The sequence below is a fragment of the Pristis pectinata genome, chromosome 6 (assembly GCF_009764475.1).
Source record: "Pristis pectinata isolate sPriPec2 chromosome 6, sPriPec2.1.pri, whole genome shotgun sequence".
Taxonomy (NCBI): Eukaryota; Metazoa; Chordata; class Chondrichthyes; order Rhinopristiformes; family Pristidae; genus Pristis; species Pristis pectinata.
Genome location: NC_067410.1, coordinates 341204 through 369086, shown reverse-complemented (window position 1 = coordinate 369086; position 27883 = coordinate 341204). Strand labels below are relative to the sequence as shown.

General features: G+C 47.5%; 1 protein-coding gene across 2 annotated transcripts in view; it reads right to left on the bottom strand.

Annotated features, from left to right (window-relative positions):
• LOC127571753 (protein kinase C delta type-like) overlaps window positions 1-27883 on the bottom strand; it is an 83730-nt gene that overhangs the window by 14526 nt on the left and 41321 nt on the right. For both annotated transcript variants that reach the window (XM_052018426.1, XM_052018427.1), the window contains exons 4-9: window positions 24363-24423; window positions 3476-3635; window positions 3003-3034; window positions 2560-2645; window positions 256-385; window positions 69-169 (exon numbers count right to left, since the gene is read on the bottom strand). In XM_052018426.1, coding sequence (XP_051874386.1) covers window positions 69-169; window positions 256-385; window positions 2560-2645; window positions 3003-3034; window positions 3476-3635; window positions 24363-24423 — 570 coding nt within the window. The remainder of the gene's footprint in view (window positions 1-68; window positions 170-255; window positions 386-2559; window positions 2646-3002; window positions 3035-3475; window positions 3636-24362; window positions 24424-27883) is intronic.

Sequence of the window (27883 nt, the reverse complement as noted above, 5' to 3'; positions counted from 1 at the left end):
CTGGGTGGTATCCAGGATCCAGTAACAGGTGTGTGGGCTGTGGGACCCGGATTCCAGACATGCCTTACCATGCTGATCTGGTTCAGTGCCTCTGCCATCAGTTTCTGGTTGATCCCACAGAGATTCGCCACTTTGCCCCGACACTTGTGGTGCACATTCATTGCACATTCTGCAGCAGAAAAAAATGGGGCATTACATGGCAACCATGTGGCACAGAGAACATCAGCTGGCCTTTGGTCACAGCTAGAGATTTACCTTCACACTTGAGTCCCTGCTTGACCAGTCCCCACAGCAAGCTGCCACAGTGATCACAGAACGTTGGACTCATGTAGTTATACACCTTAAACCTGTGTGGAACGTCGATTTTGAAACGCTCCTTCTGGAACTGCAGAACAGAGGATTGAAGAGACATTAACCCACACATACAGGACCTGTCAGCACACAGAAAGGTTGTGAGGCCCCAGCAAGAGGCCACTGAGAACATAAATACCAGTAGGACAAGGACTTTGCCATTGCTCTGCTTTGGATGGACCATTTCCCTCAGCACCACTTTCTGCATGAACCTCATATCCTCCGATTTCTCTTCACAAGTACGTGAGAAACAGGAGCAAGAGCTGGCAATCTGGACCCTCTGGTCTGCTCCACCATTTCACATTCTAGCTGATCTAATCATATCCTCAACACTTCGGGAGATCAAATTTGAAGGCAGAATACAAGGTTAATGGAAGGGCTCTTAGCAGTGTGGAGGAACAGAGGGATCTTGGGGTCCACGTCCATAGATCCCTCAAGGTTGCAATGCAGGTTCATAGCATTGTTAAGAAGGTGTATGGTGTGTTGGCCTTCATTAGTCGGGATATTGAGTTCAAGAGCCTCGAGGTAATGTTTCAGCTCTATAGAACTCTGGTTAGACCACATTTAGAGTATTGTGTTCAGGTCTGGTTGCCTCATTATAGGAAGGATGTGGAAGCTTTAGAGAGGGTACAGAGGAGATTTACCAGGATGCTGCCTGGATTGGAGAGCATGTCTTATGAGGATAGGTTAAGTGAGCTAGGGCTTTTGTCTTTGGAGAGGAGGATGAGAGATGACTTGATAGAGGTGTACAAGATGATAAGAGGCATAGATGAGTGGACAGTCAGAGACTTTTTCCCAGGGCGACAATGGCTAACACGAGGGGACGTAATTTTAAGGTGATTGGAGGAAGGTATAAGGAGAATGTCAGGGGTATGTTTTTTTTTTACACAGAGAGTGGTGGGTCCCTGGAACACACTGCCTGCAGAGGTTGTGGGGGCAGATCCATTAGGGATATTTAAGAGACTCTTAGACAGACACATGAATGATAGAAAAATAGGGGGCTATGCGGGAGGGAAGGGTTAGATAGATATTAGAGCAGGATAAAATGTTGGCACCACATCGTGGGCCGAAGGGCCTGTACTGTGCTGTAATGTGCTATGATCTATGTACCAGTTTCCCATTCGTTCCCTTGAAATGCAAATATCTGTCTATCTACACAATCAATCACTCCACCTCTACACTTCTCTGAGCTAGAGAACAGCAAAATAATATCCTAGACCTATTGATTTCAGTCTTGAATATAGTTATTGGGTCACACCGCACAGAAACAGGCCCTTTGGCCCACTATATCCATGCCAACCATCAAGTACCTAGCTATACTCATCTCATTTTTCAGCACCTGGTCTGTAGCCTTCCATGTCTTGTCGATTCAAGTGCTCATCCAGGTACCTCTCCAATGTCATTTCCACCACCCACTCAGGCAGAGTCAGACAGATTCCAACCTCCCCCCAAGTTTCCTTCCATCTCCTCGAAACCTCTTCCCCTAAATCTATGCCATCTAGTTACAGGTACTTCTGCTGTGGGGAAAAACTTCACACTATCTGCCCCGTCTACACCTCTCATCATTTTATACACTCAACCAGGTTCCCTCTCAGCCTCCTCTGCTCCAAGGAAAACAAACTCAACCTATCCAGTCTCCCCTGCAAACTTCTAAACCAGGCAACATCCTGATGAATCACCTCTACACCAACCACACTCCTTCTACACTCTGGTACCCAGAACTGTACACACTACTCCAGCCGTGGCCTAACCAATATTTTATAAAGTTGTACCTTGACCTCCCTGCCGTTTATGCTATGACCCGTTTACCTTCTCACCACTTCCTGCACCCGTGATGCTAGCTTCAGTGATGCTTTGATTTGTACAGCAAGGTCCCTCTGCTCCTCAATACTCCTTGAGGCCCATAATCATGGTACAAACCCTAACCTCATTAGTCCAATCTGCCAACTTGCCTTGGATCTTTTACCAGCTGGGCTTGTAAAGATCCAGATGTCTGCTGTAAACAATTCATTAGAAGGCAGAGAGAGAGACTGGAGACTAAGGCAGGGGTGAGTGCAGACCAGGAGTGCGGTAAAGTACAGAGCAGGGATTTATGAGCAGAGTGAGAGGAGTGTGTGGCTCCTGGGGGCTGTTAGAGAGGAGTGAGATGGGAAGGGCACAGGTCCAAGAAGAATACATTCTGTAACATGATTCGTTGCTGGCTCTCACCATAGTGTCTCGGCTGTTTGTGGCTGTTCCCGTGCATCGGCCAATGATCTTGTCGATGCATTTCTTATGAATTGCAGCATTACATTCTGTAACAAACGGGAGAGAATTAGATGGAGGTGGGGGGGGGTGGGGTAGGTGCCCCAGGGACAGGGGGCGAGGGAGGCGGGTGGGGGGTTGGTGGGGGCGTCCCAGGGACAGAGGGTGAGGGAGGTGGGGGGTGTCCCAGGGACAGGGGGCGGTGGGGGGGGGTGTCCCAGGGACAGAGGGTTGGGGGGTGGGGTGGGTGCCTCACAGACTGAAGAGGGGGCACAATTGAGGGTATGTGCGAGACACAGGCATGTGTAACAATGGGGAGTGGGGGGGACCGAAGGCGGTGGGGGGGGAGGGAAAGTGGGGTGGGAGAGACCACCAGATGGTGGAATGACGTGTTGGGGTATACTCACGGCGACACTGGTACCCCTGCTTGTTCAGACCCCTGTGGAGGAGAGTTCACACTGAGCCAGTTACAGAACAAAGGCCCCACCCCCCACCACCCCCTCCTTGCCCCTCGGAGTCAAATACAGAGAACTCCTGTCTGCCTGGCCTCGCCCACTCCCACCCACATTACCCACAATCCCACCCACTGAGGTCAAGCTGGCCCTGCCCACATTGGGGGTGGGGCTGGGGCCACTGCAGACTTGCTCTGGGAAGGATCTGCAGATCCACGATGGGCTGTAGGATGTCCTGAGCAGCGACTCCTGGACTCAGCAGCTCCCCGTTCCGTCTGGTGGCGCAGTCAGTCACCCCCCGAAACTGAGGGGAGCATTGGATGACGAGTCCCTTCACCCTGGGCAGGTCCCACTCTCAACCCCCAGTCTTGCCCCCATCCCACAACCAGCCCACTGTGTCACAGGCAGCCTGTAGCCCATGGCCTCACCAGACAAAGTCCCGGCACACAGAGCAGAAGGTCGGCTGTCGGAAGAAGGTGGCGGTGAACTCATGATTCTTGATGTAATGGATCTTGGCCTGTTTGAAGGCCCCCCTCCTGCGGTTCAGAGTCACAGCTCCATCCTCCTCCTTCACACCCTGGTGACAATCTAGGAACACAGCTCCAAGGTTAGTGTGAAGGCCACGATTTGGATTCAATCCAAAAACAGCAGGGAATGGTGACCCAAATCCACCCCCTATACCAAACATCCCAGACTCCAGTGGCAACTATATTCCACCAGAAGTTATGAGAGGACAATCAGTCACAGCTCCCTCCCACAGGAACATAGGAGCAGGCCACTCGGCCCCTCAATCCTGCCCTATCATTCAATATGACCTATGTTGACCTCAACTCCTCATCCGTGCTAGTTTCCCATAACCCTCAGTTCCTCGATCTTTCAAACAATTATTTATCTCCACCTTAAATATATCCAGCGATCTGGTCTCCGCCACCCTCAGGGGCAGAGAATTCTAGAGATTCACCACCCTCTGAGAGAAGACATTTCTACACACCTCAGTTTTAAATGACCTTAGTTTGTAGTTGTGTCCCCGGTCCATGACACTCCCACTGGTGGAAACATCCGAACATCTATCCTGTCAAGCACTCTTAGGATCCTTTTTCCCACAAGCAGTCAGGATCATAAATGAACTGTGTCCCCTTCCCCTTCCACCAACAAGCTCTCCCTCCACACACACGGACATTCTCTCATCAATACAGACACAGTTTGATAGTTAGTGACCTGATACATTGAACTTCATCTCGAGCTGAATAAGCACTTATTAATACATAAATGCACTTCAATGAATATGTGGTGTTGATTTGTTTCTAGTTTTATTTTAGAGATGTTTTTATAGACTATTTTAGATATTTCTTTTTGTTGCACTGATATGAGCTGGTGAGAAACAGTACTTCGTTTTTTTTGCGTATGTAAATACTCAGAGAAATGACAATAAAGTAAATCTTGAATCTTGAATGTTGGAATAAGGTCACCCCTCATTCTACTAAACCCCAAGGAAAACAAAACAGGACTAATCCAACCTCATCAGTCAACTCTCAAGCGATGGAAGGTGTTGTCCACTCTGCTATCAAGTGGCCACTAGTGATCTACTCAGCAATACTTAATTTGGGTACTGCTCAGCTTCAAGTCTCAGCACAGACTAGGTTCTGGTATGGATCCAAGACCTGATTTGCAAAGGTGAGGCAAATGGCACAAGATCATGACTGCATTTAAACAAGTGTGGCATCTAAGAGTGCAGGGAAGACAGAAGTCGATCAAGGATTAAACATTCCAGTGTCGGAGGTCAATCATCCCAGTCCCAGGACATCACTGGGGAGTTCCTCAGGGCAGTGTCCTGGGCCCAACCATCTTCGGCTGCTTCAGAGACCTTCATTACATCAGAAGGTCAGCAGTGGGGATGTTCACTGATGACTGCACAGTGTTTGGTCCCACTCACAACCCCTCAGTGATGAAGCAGCCCGTGCCTGCATGCAGCAAGACGTGGGCAGCACTCAGACACGGGCTGGTCAGTTGAAGTAATGATCCCACCACACAGAACCAGGCAATCAGCATCTCCGGGTATCTAACTACCTGCCTTTGACACTGCCATTGTCAAGTCCACCATCATCAATACCCTGGGGGGGGGTCACCATTGACCAGAAATGGGACCAGCCATACAAAGACCATGGATACAGGAGCAGGTCAGGGGCTGGGTTACCTGTGGGGAGTGATTCACCTTCTGACACCCAGAAGCCCTTCCCCCATCTACAAGGCACAAATTAGGAGTGAGATAGAATACTTGCCACCACCTTCTTGAGGAGACTGTAGATGGACAATAAATACCAGACTTATTGACAACATCTACATCCTGAAATGAATAAAAAATCCTGGATTCTCCACCACAGCTCATTAGTCAACTATGCTGGGTGCATTGATAATCTGGTAGCAACATCCTGCTGGTGTTGTGCGTTAGTCAGGCCAGAGCTGGGACACTGAATAGTTCAAGGCCACACTGAGGGAGGAGGTGACAGACAGAATGTGGAGGAGATTTAGACGATGCCTTGTACCCAGAGTTTATTAGTTACAGGAGAAGACTTTGTAGTCTCTGGAGACTTTATTTCATTTGGAAGAACGGAGTGTGGGAGGAAGATGCACAAAATTATGTGGGGCCCAGAGAGTAAGAAGAAATGACCCTATTTCTTTATCAGAGAGATCAGGAACCAGGCAGGAGAGAGAAGATTTAATGCGCAACATCATTTCACTCAAATAGTGATGATCTGGACTTGGAGAGAGTGGTGGAGACAGACTGCCCACCACACTGTGGCGGTTCCTGCAGGAGCACTTGCAGAGGACTACAAAGTAGAATCAGCCTATATTAAGATTAAGATATCTTTATTAGTCACATGTACATCAAAACACAGTGAAATGCATCTTTTGCGTAGAGTGTTCTGGGGGCAGCCCACAAGTGTCGCCACGCTTCCGGCGCCAACATAGCACGCCCACAACTTCCTAACCTGTACATCTTTGGAATGTGGGAGGAAACCAGGGCACCCGGAGGAAACCCACACAGACACAGGGAGAACATACAAACTCCTTACAGACAGCGGCCAGAATTGAACCCTGGTCGCTGGCGCTGTGATAGCGTTATGCTAACCGCTGCACTACCGTGACTGTCTTTCCCCACTGTTCTATATTGCCAGTATGGACATAATGGGCTGAATGGCCTCTTGCTGTGCCTTCTATGAAGATGAATTGAACCATCATGATGATTAGATCAGGGGAGAGGGGCAGATGGAGGGGGGGCACGGGGAGAAGGGGCAGGGGAGGGGGGCAGACAGAGAGGGTGGGTCCCTCTGTGGGGCAAAGTTGGAGCCAGGTAGTGACGTTGAGAAGCACCTCTCCAACTAACAGGTGGAAATCCGAGATTCTCTTCCCAGGGGCTGTAGGTGCTGTGGTTCTGTGGGATCTTTACAGGATAAAGGGGCTGAACGAGATACAGATCGATCTGTGAGCACAGGAACAGCGGCACCTCCTTCAGTCCTATCCAATGGAGCAGGACAGAGACTAGTTGTTCTGAACCTTCACTGTGACTGGGAATCAGAATGGATCCTGGTTACTGACATTACCAGAGCCCAGGCCCACACACATTCCTACTCCACCCCTTGCAGTCAGCAGCTTTACATGCTTAACCCAAAAAGGCCGGTCACTCTGGTTTAACAACCTGTTATTTTGATTTGAAGATAGTCGTTACTGCAGCAACTTGGCACCAAGCCAGGAGGTGTGGCCAACTGCAGCACCGTGATTGGGTCCCCAGCTGTCCTTCCTTCCTCCCTGCAATCTATTCATTGCCAATCAGCCAGCACCACGGAGCACAATCACCAACCCTGCAATCTCCCGAACAGAGCTGCCCCAAATAACTTGGTCTAAACACAGAAAAACAGTGGCAAGTAGAGGCAGACAGAACAATGACAGACAGCAGCATGTAACAAGGCAGCAGCACTAGTAAACTCTTGCCTTAGTCAAGCTCCCATTCATTGTCTGTCAAATTAGGCTTTGTAGGGATCGGGAGAGAGTTTAAGAAATTAGGAGGGCTAAAAAGAGGAAGTGAAATGGTCTTGACAAGCAGGCTTAAGAAGAATCCCAAAACCTTTTACAAATATATTAGCAGTATAGCAGTTAGCGTAACACTAATACAGCGCCAGCGACCCGGGTTCAATTCCTGCCGCTGTCTGTAAGGAGTTTGTACGTTCTCCCCGTGTCTGTGTGGGTTTCCTCCGGGTGCTCCGGTTCCCTCCCACATTCCAAAGTTACGGGTTAGTACGGCAAGGACTCAGTGGGCGGAAGGGCCTGTTACCTTGTTGTATAAATAAAGTTTTATAATTTTTTTAAAACGGTAGTTAGGGAAAGAGTAGGTTCCTTCAGAGACCAAAGGCGTGATCCAATGCGGAGACATGGGATGTGAGCAGGATTCTAAATGAATATTTTTCACACTGTAGGCTGGTCCAGAAGGTTATGACACATGGGATCCATGGTGTGTTGGCAAACTGGATCCAGAATTGGGTTGGTAATAGAAGGTGGTGGTGGAGGGGTGTTTTTCTGACTGTAAGTCTGTGACCAGTGGTGTACCGCAGGGGTCGGTGCTGGGACCTCTGTGGTTTGTCAGATATACAAGTGACTTTGATGAGAACGTTGGTGGATGATTAGTAAGTTTGCTGATGGCACAAAAATTGGAGTATTAGACAACAAAGAAAGTTGCCTAAGGACACAGAGGGATGTAGATCAGTTGAAAAGTTGGGCAGGGCAGTGGCTGATAGAATTTAATCCAGACAAGGTAATGCAATTTGGTACATCAAACACTAACAAGACGCAGACAGTAAATGACAGGGACCTCAGGAGTGTTGATGTACAGAGGGATCCTGGGGGGCAAGTTCACAGCTCCCTGAAAATGGCAACACAGGAGGACAGGGTGGTGAAGGAGGTGTTCAGCATGCTGGCCTTCATAGGCCGAGGCATTGAGGAGAGCAGTTGGGACGTCATATTGCAGCTGTACAAAACATTGGTCAGACCACACTTGGAGTGTTGTGTACAGTTCTGGTCACCACACTATGAGAAGGATGTTGCCTGGAATGGTGGTCTGTCATTACAGGGAGAGATTGGACAGGCAGGGTTTGTTCTCACTGGAACACAGAGGCTGAGGGGTGACCTTATAGAGGTTTATAAAATTATGAGGGGTAGATAGGGTAGATAGAGTCTTTCCAAGGGTAGGGGACATAGCTTTAAGGTGAGAGGGGAGAAATTTAAAGGGGACCCGAAGGGCAAGTACTTCCCACAGAGGGTGGTGAGTATGTGGAAACAGCTGCCAGAGCAGGTAACAGAGGCAGATACACAGTGCAACGTTTAAAAGGCATTTGGACATGTACTTGGAAAGGTGCAGAGGGATACGGATCAAAATCAAATGGGATTAGTTTAGATAGGCATCACAGTCAACATGGACGAGGTGGGACAAAGGATTCTGGATTGGATCAGCATGCAAATACTAGAAACAAAAGTGGATCATTTGGAACAGCATTCAGTCAGGGGTGTGGTGATGTTTTGGTATTGGGATTGGTTTATTATTGTCATGTGTACCAAGATACAGTGAAAAACTTGTCTGTGTGCCATCCAGACAGATCATTCTATACACAAGTACATTGAGGAAGTCAAAAGGAGAACAGAGCGCAGCATGTAGTGTCACAGCTACAGAGAAAGTGCAGTGCAGGCAGACAATAAGATGCAAGGGCCACAATGGTAGATTGGGAGATCAAGAGTTCATCTTTTAGTGAATGAGAGGTCCGTTCAAGAGTCTGATAACAGTGGGAATAGAAGCTGTCCTTAAGCCTGGTGGTATGTGGTCTCAGGCTTTTGTAACTTCTGCCCAGTGGGAGGGGGGAGAAGAGAGAATGACTAGGGTGGGAGGAGTCCTTGATTACGTTGGCTTCTTTTCCGAGGCAGTGGGAAGTGTAGATGGAGTCAATGAAGGGGAGGCTGGTTTCCATGATAGACTGGGCTGTGTCCACAACTCTCTGCAATTTCTTGTGGCAGAGCAGTTGCCGCGCCAAGCCATGATGCATCCGAATAGGATGCTTTCTATGGTGCATCTGTAAAAATTGGTGAGGGTCAAAGGGGACGTGCCGAATTTCCTTAGCCTTCTGAGGAAGTAGAGGAGCTAGTGAGCTTTCTTGGCTGTAGTGACAATGTAACTGGATCAGGACAAATTGTTGGTGGAATCTGAGGGTCTCAACATGTCCCGTCTGCAAGAAACAAGACACTTCAATCCAGCTAATTACTGCCTAATCAGTCAGCCTACGCTCAGCACTGTTGATGGAAGGTGTCATCCACAGCATTTTACTCCAATCATCTGCTTACCAATGCTCAGCTCGAGTTTCACCAGGACCTCAGCTCCAGACCTCATTCCCAGACCTCATTCCTTGGTCCAAGTGTGAACCAAAGAGCTGAATTCTAGAGGTGACATCAAAGTCCTCTGGTAAAACCACTCAATGGGCATCAAAGGAATAACACAGTATAAGACAAAGAAAATTATCAAAAGCCCATTCACTAAATAGTGTTTTAAAACTAGGTAGGTACCATTAAAAATGAATAGATGGGGATAATTAAATCTGGGTCACAAAGTAATAAGCGTATCTAAATAGAAAATAGAAAAATAGATGGTTGTTTAGATCATAAACAAACAATGAGACTATGCCCTTTAGTATGTGACATTTCCACCCTGGGAAAAAGATTATCTACCCTACCTCTCATAATTTTATAAACTTCTATCAGGTCACCCGTCAGCCTCTGATGCTCCAGAGAAGACAAACATTGTCAATATCCTCTGCATCCTCCAGTTTCATCACATCCTTCCCAAAGTATAGTGACAAGAATTTCACATAATATTCCTGTTGTGGTCTCTCTAACGTCCTATACAACTAACACAAAGTCCCAACTCTTGTACTCAATACCCCGTCTAATGAAGGCAAGCGTGCCACATGCCTTCTTCACCACCCTGTCTACCTGTGTCCCAACATCAGGGAACTACGAACTTGCATCACGAGGTCTCTCTGTTCAGTAACACTTCCCAGGGCCCTGTCACTCACTGTCTATATCCTGCCCTGGTTTAACTTCCCAAAATGCATCACTTTGCACTTGTCTGAGTTAAATTCCACCTGCCATTCGTAGAACATAGAACAGTACAGCACAGTACAGGCCCTTTGGCCTACAATGTTGTGCTGACCTATATAAACCTACTCCATGATCCAAGCCTCCATGAGGCTTTGGCTCAAGAGACTTCGGTGAGAAGAGGCGAAGATAAGTCTATGTTCCTTTCCTTCTTTGCTTTGGTGTTCCCTTTAGTGCCAGGACAGAGTAGTGAGAATGGCTCCAGGGTCAGTGGTGTGTTCAGCTTGTGAGATGTGGGAGTTCTGGGAGACATCCAGTCTCCCTGATAACTACATCTGCACAAGATGCATCCAGCTGCAGCTCCTTACAGACCGTGTTAGGGAGCTGGAGCTGCAGCTGGATGACTTTCGGCTCCTATGGGATAATGAGGAGTTCATAGATAAGAGCTACAGGGAGGCAGTCACTCCTAAGCTGCAGGAGGCAGGTAGCTGGGTGACTGTCAGAAGGACAGAGAATAGGCAGGTAGTGCAGAGTACCCCTGTGGCCATTCCCCTCAATAACAGGTGTAACGCTTTGGATACCGTTGGGGGGGGGGGGGGGGGGAGACATCCTACCAGGGGAAAGCTGCAGTAACCAGGTCTCTGGCATTGAGCCTGGTCGTGTGATGCAGAAGGGACGGGGGAAGAAGAGGAGAACGGTAGTGATAGGGGATCCCATAGTAAGGGGGGCAGACAGGAGACTCTGTGGATGTGAAGGTAACTCCCAGATGGTATGTTGCCTCCCTGGTGCCAGGGTCAGGGACAGCTCAGATCTGATCCACAGCATTCTGAAGGGGGAGGGTGAACAGCCAGAGGTTGTGGTACATATTGGTAACAATGACATAGGTAGGAAAAGAGATGAGGTCCTGAAGAGGGAATATAGGAAGCTAGGTAGGAAGCTGAAAAGCAGGACCTCAAGGGTAGTAATCTCTGGATTGCTGCCTGTGCCACGTGCCAGTGAGGGTAAGAATAGGATGATTTGGCAGAGGAACGTGTGGCTGAGAAATTGGTGCAGGATGCAGGGTTTCAGATTTGTTGATCATTGGGATTTCTTCTGGGGAAGGTATGACCTGTACAAAAGGGACAGGTTACACCTGAACTGGAGGGGGACCAATATTCTTGCGGGCAGGTTTGCTAGAACTGTTTGGGGAGGGTTTAAACTAGTTTGGCAGGGGGATGGGAACCCGAGTGATAGTCAGAGGTTGGTACATTTAGTGTACAAGTAGATGCAGAGTGTAGAAAGACTGAGGAGGATAGCAGTTGAAAGAGCACAATTGCAGTCAGTTGGATGGGCTGAAGTCTGTCAACTTTAATGTGAGAAGTATCAGGAACAAGGGAGGTGAACTTAGAGCATAGGTAAGTAGGTGGAACTGTGACGTGGTGGCCACTACAGAGACTTGGCTGTCGTAAGGGCAGGAATGGCTGCTGGATATTCTGGGGTTTAGATGTTTCAAAAGGGACAGGGACGGAGGTAAAAGAGGTGGGGGAGTGGCTTTGCTGATCAGGGTCAGTATCACAGCTGTAGAAAGGGAGGATGTCCTGGAGGGATCATCCACTGAGTCAGTGTGGGTGGAAGTCAGAAACAGGAAGGGAGCGATCACTCTATTGGAAGTATTCTACTGACACACCCCTCCCCAATAACAGCAGAGATGCTGAGGAAAAGATCGGGAGGTCGGGAGGCAGATTTTAGAGAGGTGCAAAAATAACAGGGTTGTTGTCATGGGTGATTTCACCTTCCCTAATATTGATTGGCACCGCCTTAGTGTAAAGGGGATAGATGGGACAGAGTTTATTAGGTATGTACAGGAAGGATTCCTGACACAGTATGTGGACAGGCCGACTAGAGAAGAGGCCGTACTGAACCTGGTACTAGGCAATGAGCCTGGTCAGGTTTCAGATCTCTCAGTGGGAGAGCATTTTGGCGATAGTGACCATAACTCCTTGACCTTTACCATAGCCTTGGAGAGGGATAGGAGCAGACGATATGGGAAAGTATTTAACTGGGGGAGGGAGAATTATGATGCTATTAGGCAGGAACGGGAGCGTAAATTGGGAACAGATGTTCTTGGGGAAGTGCACAGTGAAAATGTGAAGGTTGTTTAAGGAATACTTGCATGGGGTTCTGGATAGGTTTGTCCCATTGAGGCAGGGTAAGGATGGTAGAGCGAAGGAACCATGGCTGACATGAGATGTAGAATATCTTGTCAAGAGGAAGAAATAAGCTTACCCGAGGTTTAGAAAGCATGGATCAGATAGGGCTCTGGAGAGTTACAAGGTAGCCAGGAGGGAGCTTAAGAATGGACTTAGCAGAGCTAGATGGGGGCATGAGAAGTCCTTGACAACTGGGATCAAGGAAAACCCCAAGGCATTCTACACGTATCTGAAGAATAGGAGGATGGCTAGAGTGAGGGTAGGACCGATCAGGGATAAAAGAGGAAACATGTGCCTGGAGTCGGAAGAGGTAGGGGAGCTCCTTAATGAATACTTTGCTTCAGTATCCACCAGAGAGAGAGACCTTGATGTTTGTGAGGATGGCATACGACAGGCTGATATGCTAGGGTATGCCGACGTGAGGAAAGAGGATGTGCTGGAATTTTGAAGAACTTTAGGATAGATAAGTCACCGGGGCCGGATGGGATATATCCATTATGGCAAGCTAGGGAAGAGATTGCTGCGCCCTTGGTGACGATCTTTGCGTCCTCACTGGCCACAGGAGTAGTGCCAGATGATTGGATTAAACAAATGTTGTTTAAGAAAGGGAGTAGGGATAACCCTGGGAATTACAGACCAGTGAGTCTTACTTCAGTGGTGGGCAAATTACTGGAGAAGATTCTTAGAGACAGGATTTATGGGCATTTAGAGAAGCATAGGCTGATTAGGGACAGTCAGCATGGCTTTGTGAGGGGCAGATCATGCCTTACGAGCCTGATTGAATTCTTTGGGTATGTGACAAAGCACATTGATGAAGGTCAAGCAGTGGATGTGGTGTACATGGATTTTAGTAAGGCGTTTTATAAGGTTCCTCATGGAAGACTTATTCAGAAAGTCAGGAGGCATGGGATCCAGGGAAACTTGGCTGTGTGGATTCAGAATTGGCTCACCCATAGAAGACAGAGGGCAGTGGTAGATGGAGCATATTCTGCCTGGAGATCGGTGACCAGTGGTGTTCTGCAGGGATCTGTTCTGGGACCCCTGCCCTTTGTGATTTTTATAAATGACTTGGATGAGGATGTGGAAGGGTGGGTTAGTAAGTTTGCTGATGATACAACGGTTGGTGGTGTTGTGGATAGTGTAGAAGGTTGCTGTAGATTATAACAGGATATTAATAGAATGCATACCTGGGCTGAGAAGTGGCAGAAGGAGGGAGTTCAACCCGGATAAGTGTGAGATGATACACTTCGGGAGATCAAATTTGAAGGCAGAATACAAGGTTGATGGCAGGAATCTTAGCAGTGTGGAGGAACAGAGGGATCTCTGGGTCCACGTCCATAGATCCTTCAAGGTTACCTCGCAGGTCAATAGGGTGGTTAAGAAGGCGTATGGACCGTTGGCCTTCGTTAGTCGGGGTATTGAGTTCAAGAGCCACGAGGTGATGTTGCAGCTCTATAGAACTCTGGTTAGACCACACTTGGAGTATTGTGTCCACTTCTGGTTGCCTCATTATAGGAAGGACGTGGAAGCTTTAGAGAGGATGCAGAGGAGATTTACCAGGATGTTGCCTGGATTGGAGAGCATGTCTTATGAGGATAGGTTGAGTGAGCTAGGGCTTTTCTCTTTGGAGAGGAGGAGGATGAGAGGGGACTTGATAGAGGTGTACAAGATGATAAGAGGCATAGATCGAGCGGACAGTCAGAAACTTCTTCCCAGGGTGACAATGGCTAACATGAGGGGACATAATTTTAAGGTGATTGGAGGAAGGTATAAAGGGGATGTCAGGGGTAAGTTTTTTTACACAGAGAGTGGTGGGTGCATGGAACGCACTGCATGCAGAGGTTGTGGGGGCAGATACATTAGGGACATTTAAGAGACTCTTAGATAGAACATGAATGATAGAGAAATGGGGAGCTATGTGGGAGGGAAGGGTTAGATAGATCTTAGAACAGGATAAAATGTCAGCACAACATTGTGGGCCGAAGGGCCTGTACTGTGCTGTAGTGTTCTATGTTCTATGATCAATCTCACCCTTCCCTTCTACACAACCCATAACCCTCCATTTTTCTTACATCCATGTGCCTTTTCAAGAGTCTCTTAAGTGGCCCTATTGTATCAGCCTCTACTACCACCTTTGGTAGTGCGTTCCAGGCACCCACTGCTCTGTGTGTTAAAAACCTACTTCTGACATCTCTCCTAAACTTTCCTCCTCTCACCTTAAACAGATGTTCTCTGGTATTGCCCACTTCCCAGTTGATCTAGATCCTGTTGTAACCCAAGTCAACCTTCTTCACTGTCCACTCTACCACCAATTTCGGTGTCATCTGCAGAACTACTAACCATGCCACCTACATTCTCATCCAAACTGTTAATGAAGATGACAAAAACAGCGGACCCAGCACCGGTCCCTGCAGCACACCTCTGGTCACAGGCCTCCAATCTGAAAAATACCTCTCCACTCACACTCTCTGACTCCTACCACCAAACCAATTTTGTATCCAATTGACTAGCTCATCCTGGATCCCATGTGATCTAACCTTCTGGACCAGTCTGCCAAACGGGACCTTGTCAAAAGCCTTGCTAAAGTCCGACTGGACAACCTCACATTTTTCCACATATGTTCCATCTGCCATGTCTTCACCCAATCTCTTTGCCTGTCTACATCCCCTGAAACCTCTGCATCCTCCTCACAACCCACACTGCCACCCACTTTATGTAATGATCAAACTTCATAGAACATAGAACCGTAGAGCACAGGAACAGGCGCTTCAGTCCATGATGCTGTGCCGAACCAATTACATTAGCAATAGGATGCCCAACTAAACTAATCTCCTCTGCCTACACAGTGTCCGTATCCTACCATTTCCCTCACATTCATGTGTCTAAGAGCTTCTTGAACACTCCTATTGTATTTGCCTCCACCACCACCCCAGGCAGCGCATTCCAGGCACCCACCACTCTCTGTGTAAAAAAAAACCCCGCATATCTCTTCTGAACTTACCCCCTCTCACCTTAAATGTATGCCCTCTGGTATTAGACATTTCAACACTGGGGAAAAGATACTGACTGTCTACTCTATCTATGCCTCTCATAAACTTATAAACCTCTATCAGATCTCCCCTCAGCCTCCACCACTCTAGAGAGAACAAACCAAGTTTATCCAACCTATTTGCATAGCATATGCCCTCTAATCCAGGCAGCATCCTGGTGAACCCCTTCTGCACCCTCTCCAAAGCCTCCACATCCTTCCTATAATGGGGCGACCAGAATTGAATGCAATGCTCCAGGTGCGGCCTAACTAAAGTTGTATAAAGCTGCAGCATAACTTCCTGGCTCTTGAACTCAATGCCTCAACTAATGAAGGCAAGCAAGCCATATGCCTTCTTTACCACCATATCAACCTGTGTGATCACTTTCAGGGAGCTATGAACTTGGACCCCAAGATCCCTCTGCTCATCAACACTGTTAAGGGTCTTACCGTTAACAGTGTACTGTCTCTTTACATTTGGTCTCCCAAGGTGCAACACTTCACATTTGGCCGGGTTAAACTCCATCTGCCATTTCTCCGCCCATATCTGCAGCTGATCTACATCCTGCTGTATCCTTTGCCAGTCTTCCACACCATCCACAGCACCACCAATCTTTGTATCATTTGCAAATTTACTAACCCATCCACATACACTTTTCATCCAGGTCATTTATATGCATCACAAACAGCAGAGGTCCCAGTACGGATCCCCGAGGAACACCACTAGTCACAGACCTCCAGCTAGTATAAGTCCCATCGACCACTACCGTCTTCTATGGGCAAGCCAGTTCTGAATCCAAACGGCCAACTCACCATGGATCCCATGCATCTTAATCTTCTGGGTGAGCCTCCCATGAGGGACCTTGTCAAATGCCTTACTCAAATCCATGTAGACAACATCCACACCTCTATCTTAATCAATCACCCTCGTTACCTCATCAAAAAACTCAATCAAGTTAGTAAGGCACAACTTGCCCTGCATAAAGCCATGCTGACTGTCCGTAATTAGGCTATGGTTTTCCAAATGCTCATAAATCCTATCCCCAAGAATCCTCTCTGATAACTTCCCTAACACTGACACGAGACTCACCGGTCTATAGTTACCAGGATTATCCCTGTTTCCCTTCTTGAATAATGGAACAACATTAATTACTCACCAGTCCTCTGGGACCTCACCTGTGGCTAGAGAGGACACAAAGATATTAGTCAAGGCCCCAGCAATCTCATCTCTTGCCTCTCTCAATAACCTGGGTTATATCCCATCAGGCCCTGGGGACAGAGCCACCTTAATGCTCTTTAAGAGACCCAACACTACCTCCTTCTTTATTTTGAAATGCCCTAGCACATTAGCATGCTCCACACTGATCTCCCTGTCCTCCACATCCTTCTCCTTGGTAAATACTGATGCAATGTATTCACTAAGGACCTCACTCACATCCTCTGCCTCCAAGCACATGCTCCCTCCTTTATCCTTGAATGGTCTTACCCTCTCCCTAGTTATCCTCTTGCTCTTGACGTATGTATAGAATACCTTGGGATTCTCTTTAATCCTACTTGCCAAGGACTTTTCATGGCCCCTCCTGGCTTTCCTAATTCCCTTGTTGAGTTCCATTCGCTTCACTACATGATAGTTGGTCCCTTCATCCACATCATTGATATTAATCATGGGGCCTGGACCTGCCTCCTACAGAACCCCACTGTTCACCGTCTCCCAAATGACTCTTGATCTCTTTGCTTCTTTCCTCTTTCCTGCTCAATAACCATTCCAGAAACTACACTACCCCCCCCTCCCCATATCATGTGCTTTCATTTTATTTAATAATCTCATGTTACCTAACCAAAGGCCCTCTGCAAGCCTAATTCACCATACTAACTGGTTTGTCTTTATCTATTCCACTAATTACAATCTCATAAAACTTGTAACAGACATGTCAAACATGATGTCCCTTTCATAAATTAATGATGACCCTGCCCAATCTAGTTAATATTTTCAAAGTGCCCTGTTACCACATTAAGCAAACTCCTTGTTATAGATGTCAGACTAACTGGTCAATATACACTGTTTTCTCAAACCATGGGGTTACATTTGCTATCTTCCAATCTGGGAGCCATTCTCATCTCACTAGAAATGTGGAAGATGACAAGAGGATGTACCACCTCCATGGCCCCTTCCTTCAAACCCTTAGCTGCACAGCATCATCCTGGGCTTTTACTGACAATCAGTTCCACTGTCTGCTCCCATTTCTATCAGCTGCTCATTCATTCAAGACCTCTAAACCTCCACAATTTCCACTTGGTTTCTGTCTCCTCTTTTGTGAAGGCAGCCACAGAATACTTGTTTCATTTCTCTGCCATTTTCTTATTCCCTGACAAAATTTATCCATCTCAGCCTGCAAGGAACTCTTTTTAAACTTTAACTTACCTTTTCATTTTTATCTATCTATTGAACCTCTTATACTCTGTTTCTTGCTAGCGTTCTCTACTTTTGCTCTCCTCATCAATGCCTTGGTCCTCCATTGTGGAATTATTGATTAGTAAACTTCCCACTCATTGGGATGGAGGCTTTACTTCGCTGGTGCTGGAGAATGAGGTGGACCAAGTGGACTACATGCCAGTGGGAAAACAGTCACAGACCCTTAATCGGCAGAACAAAGAGGGGCAAGGAGGACTCCGCCATATCACCTCCAAACTAGAGGTGGTATGACTTCAGTGGGATGGAAAGGGACCTGCCAGGGTAACTGGCAGGTAAGACTAAAACAGAATACTGGATGATCTTTAAAAAGCAGATGCAGTCTCGATCCATTCCATGGCAGGAAAGACGAGGGAACCAAAGCCAGAGCTCCTGAATGACATGGAAACTGAGAAGGTGATGAAAGAAACTGGGCGTATGATGCACACCACCTGTGTAACTTGGCTGAGCACCAGGGTGAACAAAGTAAACTGAGAAGGACACAAGACAGAAAGGAGCAAGAAAAGAACAGCACCAAACATAAAAAGGATTTCAAAGATCTGCCAATTTGTAAATGCAAACAGCTGGGGTTGATTATGGATTAAGATGATGATCTAAGCATGCAGAAAGCAAGAGATGAATCAGAGAGCAATTTCACTTTAAATATTTATTTCATTTCCTTTATCTTTGTAGTTTTCACTTGCAGTGGGAACTAGTCTGCAGTGGGGACCTGGTCTGCAGTGGGCAACTAGTCTGCAGTGGGGACCTGGTCTGCAGTGGGCAACTAGTCTGCAGTGGGCAACTAGTCTGCAGTGGGCAACTAGTCTGCAATCTAGCAGTTGCCCAAGTAATTAAGTAACCAAACAGAACTGATTAACTGAAGTCAGACCTCATGGTACCTCGAAATAAACCTCAAAAACGGGAGGATGGTTCATGCTGAACCTTTATTTAAGTGCTGCAAGGACAAGTCAGGGAATTACAGGCTGGTGAGCTGAACATCAGTGGTGGGGTTACTGGAAGGAATTCTGAGGGACTGGATCCATCTGCATTTGGAAAGACAACGACTGATTAGATAGACACTGATTAGACTGACTAACTCTTAGGTAGACACATGAATGATAGAGAAATGGAGGGCTATGTGGGAGGGAAGGGTTAGATAGATCTTAGAGCAGGATAAAATGTCGTCACAACATTGTGGGCTGAAGGGCCTGTACTGTGCTGTAGTGTTCTATGTTCTATGATTAGGGACAGTCAGCACGGCTTTGTGCGTGGAAAATTGTCTCTCACAAATTTAATTAAGTGACCATGAGGATTGATGAGGACAGGGCGGTAGACATTGTCTACATGGACTTCAGCAAGGCTTTTGACAAGGTCCTGCATGGTAGGCTGGTCTGCTAGTTAGATCACATGGGATCCAAAGTGAGGTAGCCAATTAAATACAAAATTGGTTTGGTGGCAGGAGTCAGAGGGTGGTAGTGGAGGGGTGTTTTTCATATTGGAGGCCTGTGACCAGTGGTGTGCTGCGGGGATCGGTGCTGGGTCCTCTGTTGTTTGTCATCTATATTAATAACATTGCTTAACGTGGTTAGTAGGTTTACAGATGACACCAAAATTGGTGGTGTAGTGGACAGTGAAGAAAGTTAACTAAGATTACAAGAGGATTTGGACGAACTGGGGAAGTGGGCCAAGGAATGGCAGATGGAATTTAACTCAGATAAGTGAGGTGTTGCATTTTGGTCAGTTAAACCACTTCAGTAAATGTATGGGCCTGGAGAGTGATGTAGAATAGAGAGACCTACAGGTACAGGTACATAGTTCCCTGAAAATGGCAACACAGGTAGACAGTGTGGTGAAGATGGCATTTGGCACATTTCCTTCATCAATCAGGGCACTTAGTTGGGATGTCACGTTAAAACTGTACAAGATGTTGCTGAGACCACACTTGGAGTATTGTGTGCAACTCTGGTCACCCAGCTATAGAAAGGATGTCATTAAGCTGGAAAGCGTGCAGAAAAGATTCATGAGAATGTTACCAGGACTGGAAGGGCTTAAGTTATAAGGAGAGACTGGATAGGCTAGGAGTTGTTCCCTGGACTGAAGGAGGCTGAGGGGTGACTATTTAGAGGTTTACAAAATCATGAAGGTCATAGATAAGGTGGGTGGTCACAGTCCTTTTTCCCAGGGTAGGGAAGTCTGAAACTAGAGAACATAGAATTAAGGTGAATGATTTAAAAGGGACCTGAGGGGCAACTTTTTCCACACAGAGGGTGGTTGGTACATGGAACAAGCTGCCAGCGGAAGTGGCGGGGAGTTACAATTACAACATTGAAACGACATTTAGACAGGTACATGGATAGGAAAGGCCCAAAGGATTATGGGCCAAATGCAGGCTTGGGTAGACATCTTGGTCTGAGTCTAAAAGTCTGGGTAGCAGGAAGGCATGGTGTGTTTTATTACAGTGAGCAGCGTCCATCATGTGCTATCGATGGAGTCTGGGCTCTGCTCAGGGAAATGGTGCACATTTGCATTTAAATAATTAAATAAGTAATTATTTTAAATAAATGACATTAACACAGGCATTAAAGGGCAGGTGATGTGTTGCAGCTGCAGTAGAGTCACAGAGCAATACAGCACAGATACAGGCCCTTCAGCCCAGAGTCCATGCTGAACATGTTGTCCACCTAGCTCGTCCCAATTTTCTGTGTTTGGTCCATACCGCTCTAAGCCCCCCACCTCCCCCACAACCCCCCATGTACCTATCCAAGTGCTTCTGAAATAATATTATTGTATCTGCCTAAACCACTTCCTCTGGCAGCTCGTTCCATATCCTCACTACCCTCTGTGTGAAAAAGTTGCCCCACAGGTTCCCTTTAAATCTTTCCCCTCTCACTTTAAACCTGTGCCCTCCAGTTTTAGACTCCCCTACCCTGGGGAAAAGACTGACCATTCACCTTATCTACACCCCTCATGATTTTATAAACCTCTAGCACAAGGGAGCTGATGCAAACGACTGTGACACATAGTGACCATCTCTGCAATGATGTCTGCAGCTCGAAGAATTCCTGACTCCATACAACCAATACCAGAGTTCAGGATTGTTGGGTTATTAACAAGTTGTTAGTAACATAAGGCAGTGGTTTTACCAACTGTGCCACTGTGCACCTGGGAAACCCAGACACATTTCATGAGCACGTGAACAGGAACCATGTTCTAAGAAATGTGGGGCCGATCAGATCCTTCAATGACTCTGTAAATTGAAAGGGGAACAGGAAGAACACACAATAGATATTACATGGCAATATTTGTTATTGAGAGAGGTAAGAGGTGAGATTGCTGGGGCCTTGACCAAGATCTTTCCATCTTCACTAGCCACAGATGTGATGCTGGAGGACTGGTGGGTAGCTAATGTCGTTCCTTTGTTCCAGAAGGGAAATGGGGATACTCCTGGAAATTATAGACCAGTGAGTCTCACGTTGGTAGGAAACCAACAGAGAGGATTCTTGGGGATAGGATTTATGAGCATTTGGAGACGCATGGTCTAATTAGGGATAGTCCGCATGGCTTTGTGTGGGACAGGTCATGTCTGACTAATCTGATTGAATTTTTCGAGGAGGTGACGAAGGTGATTGAAGGTAGAACGGTGGATGTTGTCCACATGGATTAGTAAGGCATTCGACAAGGTCACTTGTGGAAGGCTCATCCAGAAAATTAGGATGCATAGGATCCACGGTGACTTGGCTGTTTGGATCCAAAATTGGCTTGCTCATAGAAGACAAAGGGTGGTGGTGGATGGGTCGTATTCTGGATGGAGGGCTGTGACTGGTGGTGTTCCGCAGGTATCTGTACTGGGACCTTTGTTGTTTTTCATTCAAATCATTTATTTATATGACAATGTGGTAGGGTGGGTGGGTAAGTCTGCAGACGACACAAGTTGGTGGCATTGTGGATTGCATAGAAGGTTGCCAATGGATACAGCAGGATATAGATCAGTTGTAGATATGGGCAGAGAAGGGGCAGATGGTGTTTAATCCGGGAAAGTGTGAGGTGCTGCACTTTAGGAGATCAAACATAAAGGGAAAGTTTACAGTTAATGGCAGGATCCGTAACAGCATTGATGAACAGAGGGATCTTGGGTTCTAGGTACATGGGTCCCTAAAGTGACCAGACAGGTTGATAGAGTGGTAAAGGAGGCATATGGCATGCTTGCCTTCATCAGTCGAGGTATTGAGTTCAAAAGCCTGGAAGCTACGTTACAGCTTTATAAAATTCTGGTTAGGCCACATTTAGAGTATTGCAAGAGAAACAAAGGACTGCAGACGCTGGAATCTAGATGAAAAACACTATGAAGTTGGAGGAACTCAGCAGGCCAGGCAGCATCAGTAGAGAAAAGCAGGTGATCAATGTTTCGGGTCAGGACCCTTCTTCAGGACTCAAGAAGGGTCCTAACTCGAAACGTTGACTGCCTGCTTTTCTCCACGGATGCTGCCTGGCCTGCTGAGTTCCTCCAGCATCATCATGTTTTTCATTTAGAGTATTGCATTCAATTCTGGTCGCCTCATTACAGGAAGGATGTGGAAGCTTTGGAGCAGGTGCAGAGGAGGTTTTCCAGGATGCTGCCCGGTTTGGAGGACATGTTCTATGTTCCTCATGGTAGGCTTCTTCAGAAGGTCAGAGGCCAAGGGATCCAAGGAAGCTTGGCTGTGTGGATTAGGAATTGGCTTGCACGTAGAAAGCAGAGGGTTGTGGTGGAAGGAGTGCCCTCGGATTGGAAGGCAGTGACTAGTGGTGTCCCGCAGGGATCGGTTCTGGGACCTCTACTTTTTGTGATATTTATAGATGACTTAGAGGAGGGGGTGGAGGGCTGGGTTAGTAAGTTTGCGGACGACACTAAGATAGGCGGTGTTGTGGATAGTGTGGAGGGCTGTCGGAGCTTACAGAGGGATATTGATAGGATGCAGAGCTGGGCTGACAAGTGGCAGATGGAGTTCAATCCGGAGAAGTATGAGGTGGTACACTTTGGAAGGACAAACTCCAGGGCAGAGTACTGGGTAAACAGCAAGGTACTTGGCAGTGTGGAGGAGCAGAGGGATCTGGGGGTTCATATTCACAGTTCGTTGAAAGTTGCCTCACAGGTGGAAAGAGCAGTTAAGAAGGCCAATGGGATGTTGGCTTTCATAAGTCGCGGGATTGAGTTTAAGAGCCGCGAGGTTATGATGCAGCTTTACAAAACTCTAGTTAGGCCACATTTAGAGTACTGTGTTCAGTTCTGGTCGCCTCATTATAGGAAGGATGTGGAGGCATTGGAGAGGGTGCAGAGGAGATTTACCAGGATGCTGCCTGGATTGGAGGGTATTGAATATGAGGAGAGGCTTAAGGTGCTAGGGCTTTATTCACTGGAAAGGAGGAGGATGAGAGGAGACATGATAGAGGTATATAAAATATTGAGAGGAATAGATAGATAGTCAGCGCCTCCTTCCCAGGGCATCAATGCTCAAGACGAGAGGTCATGGCTTTAAGGTTATGGGTGGGAGGTTCAGGGGAGATGTCAGAGGGAGGTTTTTCACCCAGAGAGTGGTTGGTGCATGGAATGCACTGCCTGGGGTGGTGGTGGAGGCAGATACATTGAACAGGTTCAAGAGCTTGTTGGATAGGCATATGGAGGAACGTGAGATAGAGGGATATGCGGGAGGAAGGGGTTAGGTAGTGTGAGGGTGGTCTGATGGACGGCACGACATGGTGGGCCGAAGGGCCTGTTTTGTGCTGTATGGTTCTATGGTTCTAAGAGAGGTTGGACAAGCTGGGGCTGTTTACTCAGGACTGGCGGAATCTGAGGGGAGATTTGATAGAAGTTTATAAAATTATAGATACAGTCGGTATCTTTTCCCAGGACTGAAATGTCCAGTACTAGATGCCATGAATTTAAGGTAAGGGACAAGTTTTTTTGTTTACAGAGAGTGGTGGGGGCCTGGAATGCACTACCAGGGGTGGTGGTAGAGGCAGATGGCATAGGAGCATTTAAGACTCTTAAGATAGGCACACAAATATGCAGAGAAGGAAGGAATACGGTCAACGTATGGGGAAGAGGGATTAGATTAATTAGGGGTCATTGGTTTAATTAATTTGACACAACATCGTGGGCTGAAGGGCCTGTCCTATGTTGTATTGTACTGTTCTATGTTCTGTGTTCTACTAACACTGGAGCAGCGTTAAAGAATGATTCACACCACAACATCGCCAATCTGCTAACAAGTCAGTTAAGTAGTATCTGTGGAAGCAAAGGGATGGTTCACCTATTGGGACAAGACTTGTAATCTCTTCTCTCCTAACAAGTCGGTCTTTGTCATGGTTTGAAATGCTGGGTCTAGGGAGCTCCATGTCCCAAGTTCACTCCGAGACCAGGAGACATCTAATGTTGACTCACAATGATCAAATGTGAAAGCAGTTAAGCAAAATATTTCTCATCTCCATTAGCCAATTAAAGGCATCCTCACAGCCTTGGACATGTAGCAGAACCTTACCTGTATCCTCCAGGAATAACTGCACTGCCATCAGCACTTTCCCTTGGGGTTGGAGGTCCAGCTGCAGAGAAAGGAACTCCAGTAAATATTATAACTGCCCCTCACACACACAGTCTGAGGACCCTGCAAGTCATCACCAGCTGCCTCCTCCCCTGGTCTCACACACCCCAGAAGCCCTCTTCCCTGGTCTCACACACCCCAGGAGCCCCCTCCTCTGGTCTCACACACCCCAGGAGCCCCCTCCCCTGGTCTCACACACCCCAGGAGCCTCCTCCCCTGGTCTCTCACACCCCAGGAGCCTCCTCCTCTGGTCTCACACACCCCAGGACACCACATAATCCAAACTCCATAATCAGAGGCAACAATCTGCTGGAGGAGCTCAACCCATGAGGCCAAGCTAATACTGTCCCTCCCCTCACTTCCCGAGCTCCTCCTCGCCCAAATGGCATTCGGGGAAGGGGCGGTGGGACACCACTCCTGTCCCGCTCGTCTTCAGGAGAACAACAGCCAGCAGGTCACTCCATCCACCCTGAGCTCTCTGTACAACCCGCACAGGGCAGGGATGCAGAGCAGGCGTGTACATTTCCAGCGTACAATCTGCAATGCCTTCTGGACTTTGGATGGAGTCCACTACCATGTCTTCAAGAGGTGGGACATGCTTGGATGGGTTGTCCTGGCCCCAGGCCTTCCCTCAGTCCTGCACCAAAGGTGGGCACAGGCTTGGAGCTGGAGGTTGGCAAGGAGGAGAGGTACCATGGGGGTGGAAGTGAAAGCATGGAGGAAGACTAGCACTGAGAAGCAAACAGAACCTGACCTTATCCCTGCTCTGACCTTAAGGAGCTCACCTATCCTGTAGAGGATACACAGTCCAGGGGACTGGGCAAGAGGGTGTTGGAGACAGAAATCTTCAGAGATGGGAACCTCAGAGCCTTCACACCACTCTGGGAAGAATAAGAGTTGCTTCCCCTCCTTAGAGGTAAGAGGGACAACTGGTGGGGAAGTGGCTCCAGATACAGGTACACCAGCCCCATAGAAAACTATAGAACAATACAGCACAATACAGGCCCTTCGGCCCACCATGTTGTGCCGACCTTTAAACCACTCCTAAGACTAACTAACCCCTTCCTCCCACATATCCCTCTATTTTAAATTCCTCCGTAAGCTTATCTAACAATCTCTTGAACTTGACCAATGTATCAGCCTCCATCACCACCCCAGGCAGCACATTCCATGCACCAACCACTCTATGGGTGAAAAACCACCCTCTGATATCTCCCTTGAACTTCCCACCCATTACCTTAAAGCCATGCCCTCTTGTATTGAGCATTGGTGCCCTGGGAAAGAGGCGCTGGCTGTCCACTCTATCTATTCCTCTTAATATCTTGTATACCTCTATCATGTCTCCCCTCATCCTCCTGTCTCCCCTCATCCTCCCCTCATGTCTCCCCTCATCCTCCCCTCATGTCTCCCCTCATCCTTCAATGAGTAAAGCCCTAGCTCCCTTAGTCTCTCCTCATAATACATACTCTCCAAGCCAGGCAGCATCCTGGTAAATCTCCTCTGCACCCTTTCCAACGCCTCCACATCCTTCCTATAATGAGGCGACCAGAATTGGACACAGTACTCCAAGTATGGTCTAGCCAGAGTTTTGTAAAGCTGCATCATTACTTCACGGCTCTTAAACTCGATCCCACGACTTACGAAAGCTAACATCCCATAAGCTTTCTTAACTACCCTATCCACCTGTGAGGCAACTTTCAGTGATCTGTATATATGAACCCCCAGATCCCTCTGCTCCTCCACACCCCCCAGAATCCTGCCATTAACCTTGTACCTTAGAGTTTGTCCTTCCAAAGTGTACCACCTCACACTTCTCCGGATTGAACTCCATCTGCCACTTCTCAGCCCAGCTCTGCATCCTATCAATATCCCTCTGTAAGCTTCGACAGCCCTCCACACTATCCACAACACCACCGACCTCTGTGTCATCTGCAAACTTGATAACCCACCCTTCCACCCCCTCATCCAAGTCAATAATAAATATCACGAAAAGTAGAGGTCCCAGAACTGACCCTTGTGGGACACCACTAGTCACAGCCCTCCAATCTGAATGCACTCCCTCCACCACAACCCTCTGCTTTCTACAGGAAAGCTAATTCTGAATCCACACGGCCAAGCCTCCCTGGATCCCTTGCCCTCTGACCTTCTGAAGAAGCCTACCATGTGGAACCTTGTCAAACACCTTACTAAAATCCATGTAGACCACATCCACTGCACTACCCTCATCAATCTTCCTGGTCATCTCCTCAAAGAACCCTATCAGGCTAGTGAGGCAAGATCTTTGCTTCACAAAGCCATGCTGGCTGTCCCTAATCAGTCCATGATTCTCTAAATGATCATAGATCCTATCTCTTAGAATCCTTTCTAACAGCTTGCCCACCACAGACATAAGGCTCACTGGTCTGTAATTCCCTGGACTATCCCTACTACCTTTTATGAATAAGAGGACAACATTTGCCACCCTCCAATCCTCCGGTACCATCCCTGTGGACAACGAGGACTCAAAGATCCTAGCCAATGGTTTGGCAATCTCCTCCCTTGCCTTGCAAAGCAGCCTGGGGAATATTCCGTCAGGCCCCGGGGACTTATCTGTCCTAATATTTTCTAACAGCTCCAACGCATCCTCTCTCTTGATATCTACATGCTCCAGAACATTACCCTCACCAACACTGTCCTCAGTGTCAAGACCCCTCTCCTTGGTAGGTACTGAAGAGAAGTATTCATTGAGAACCTCACCCACTTCCACAGCTTCCAGGCACATCTTCCCACCTTTGTCTCCAATTGGACCTACCCTTACTCTCGTCATCCTTCTGCTCTTCACGTATGAGAAAAAAGCCTTGGGATTCTCCTTAACCCTACTTGCCAAAGCCTTTTCATGTCCCGTTCTCGCTCTCCTCAGCCCCTTCTTGCTCCTTCCTTGCTACTCTATATTCCTCAGAAGCCCTATCTTACCCTTGCTGCTTACAATTTATGTATGCTGCCTCCTTCTTCCTAACTAGTTGTTCCACCCCTCTTGTCACCCATGGTTCCTTCACCCTGCCATTCTTTCTCTGCCTCACCAGTTCAAATTTATCCCTAACATCCTACAAGAGATCCCTGAACATCGACCACATCTCCATGGTACATTTCCCTTCAAAACTGTCACCCCAATTTACACTCCCAAGTTCTAGCCTTATAGCCTCATAATTTGCCCTCCCCCAATTAAATATCTTCCCGTCCTCTTTGCTCCCATCCTTGTCCATGACAATGCTAAAGGTTAGGGAGCAATGGTTACTGTCCCCCAAACACACTCACCGAGAGATCTGTCACCTGACCCGGTTCATTACTTAATACTAGATCTAATATGGCTTTCCCTCTAGTTGGTCTGTCAACATACTGTGACAGGAATCCATCCTGGACACACTTAACAAACTCCGCCCTGTCTAAACCTTTGGCACTAAGCAGGTGCCAATCAATATTTG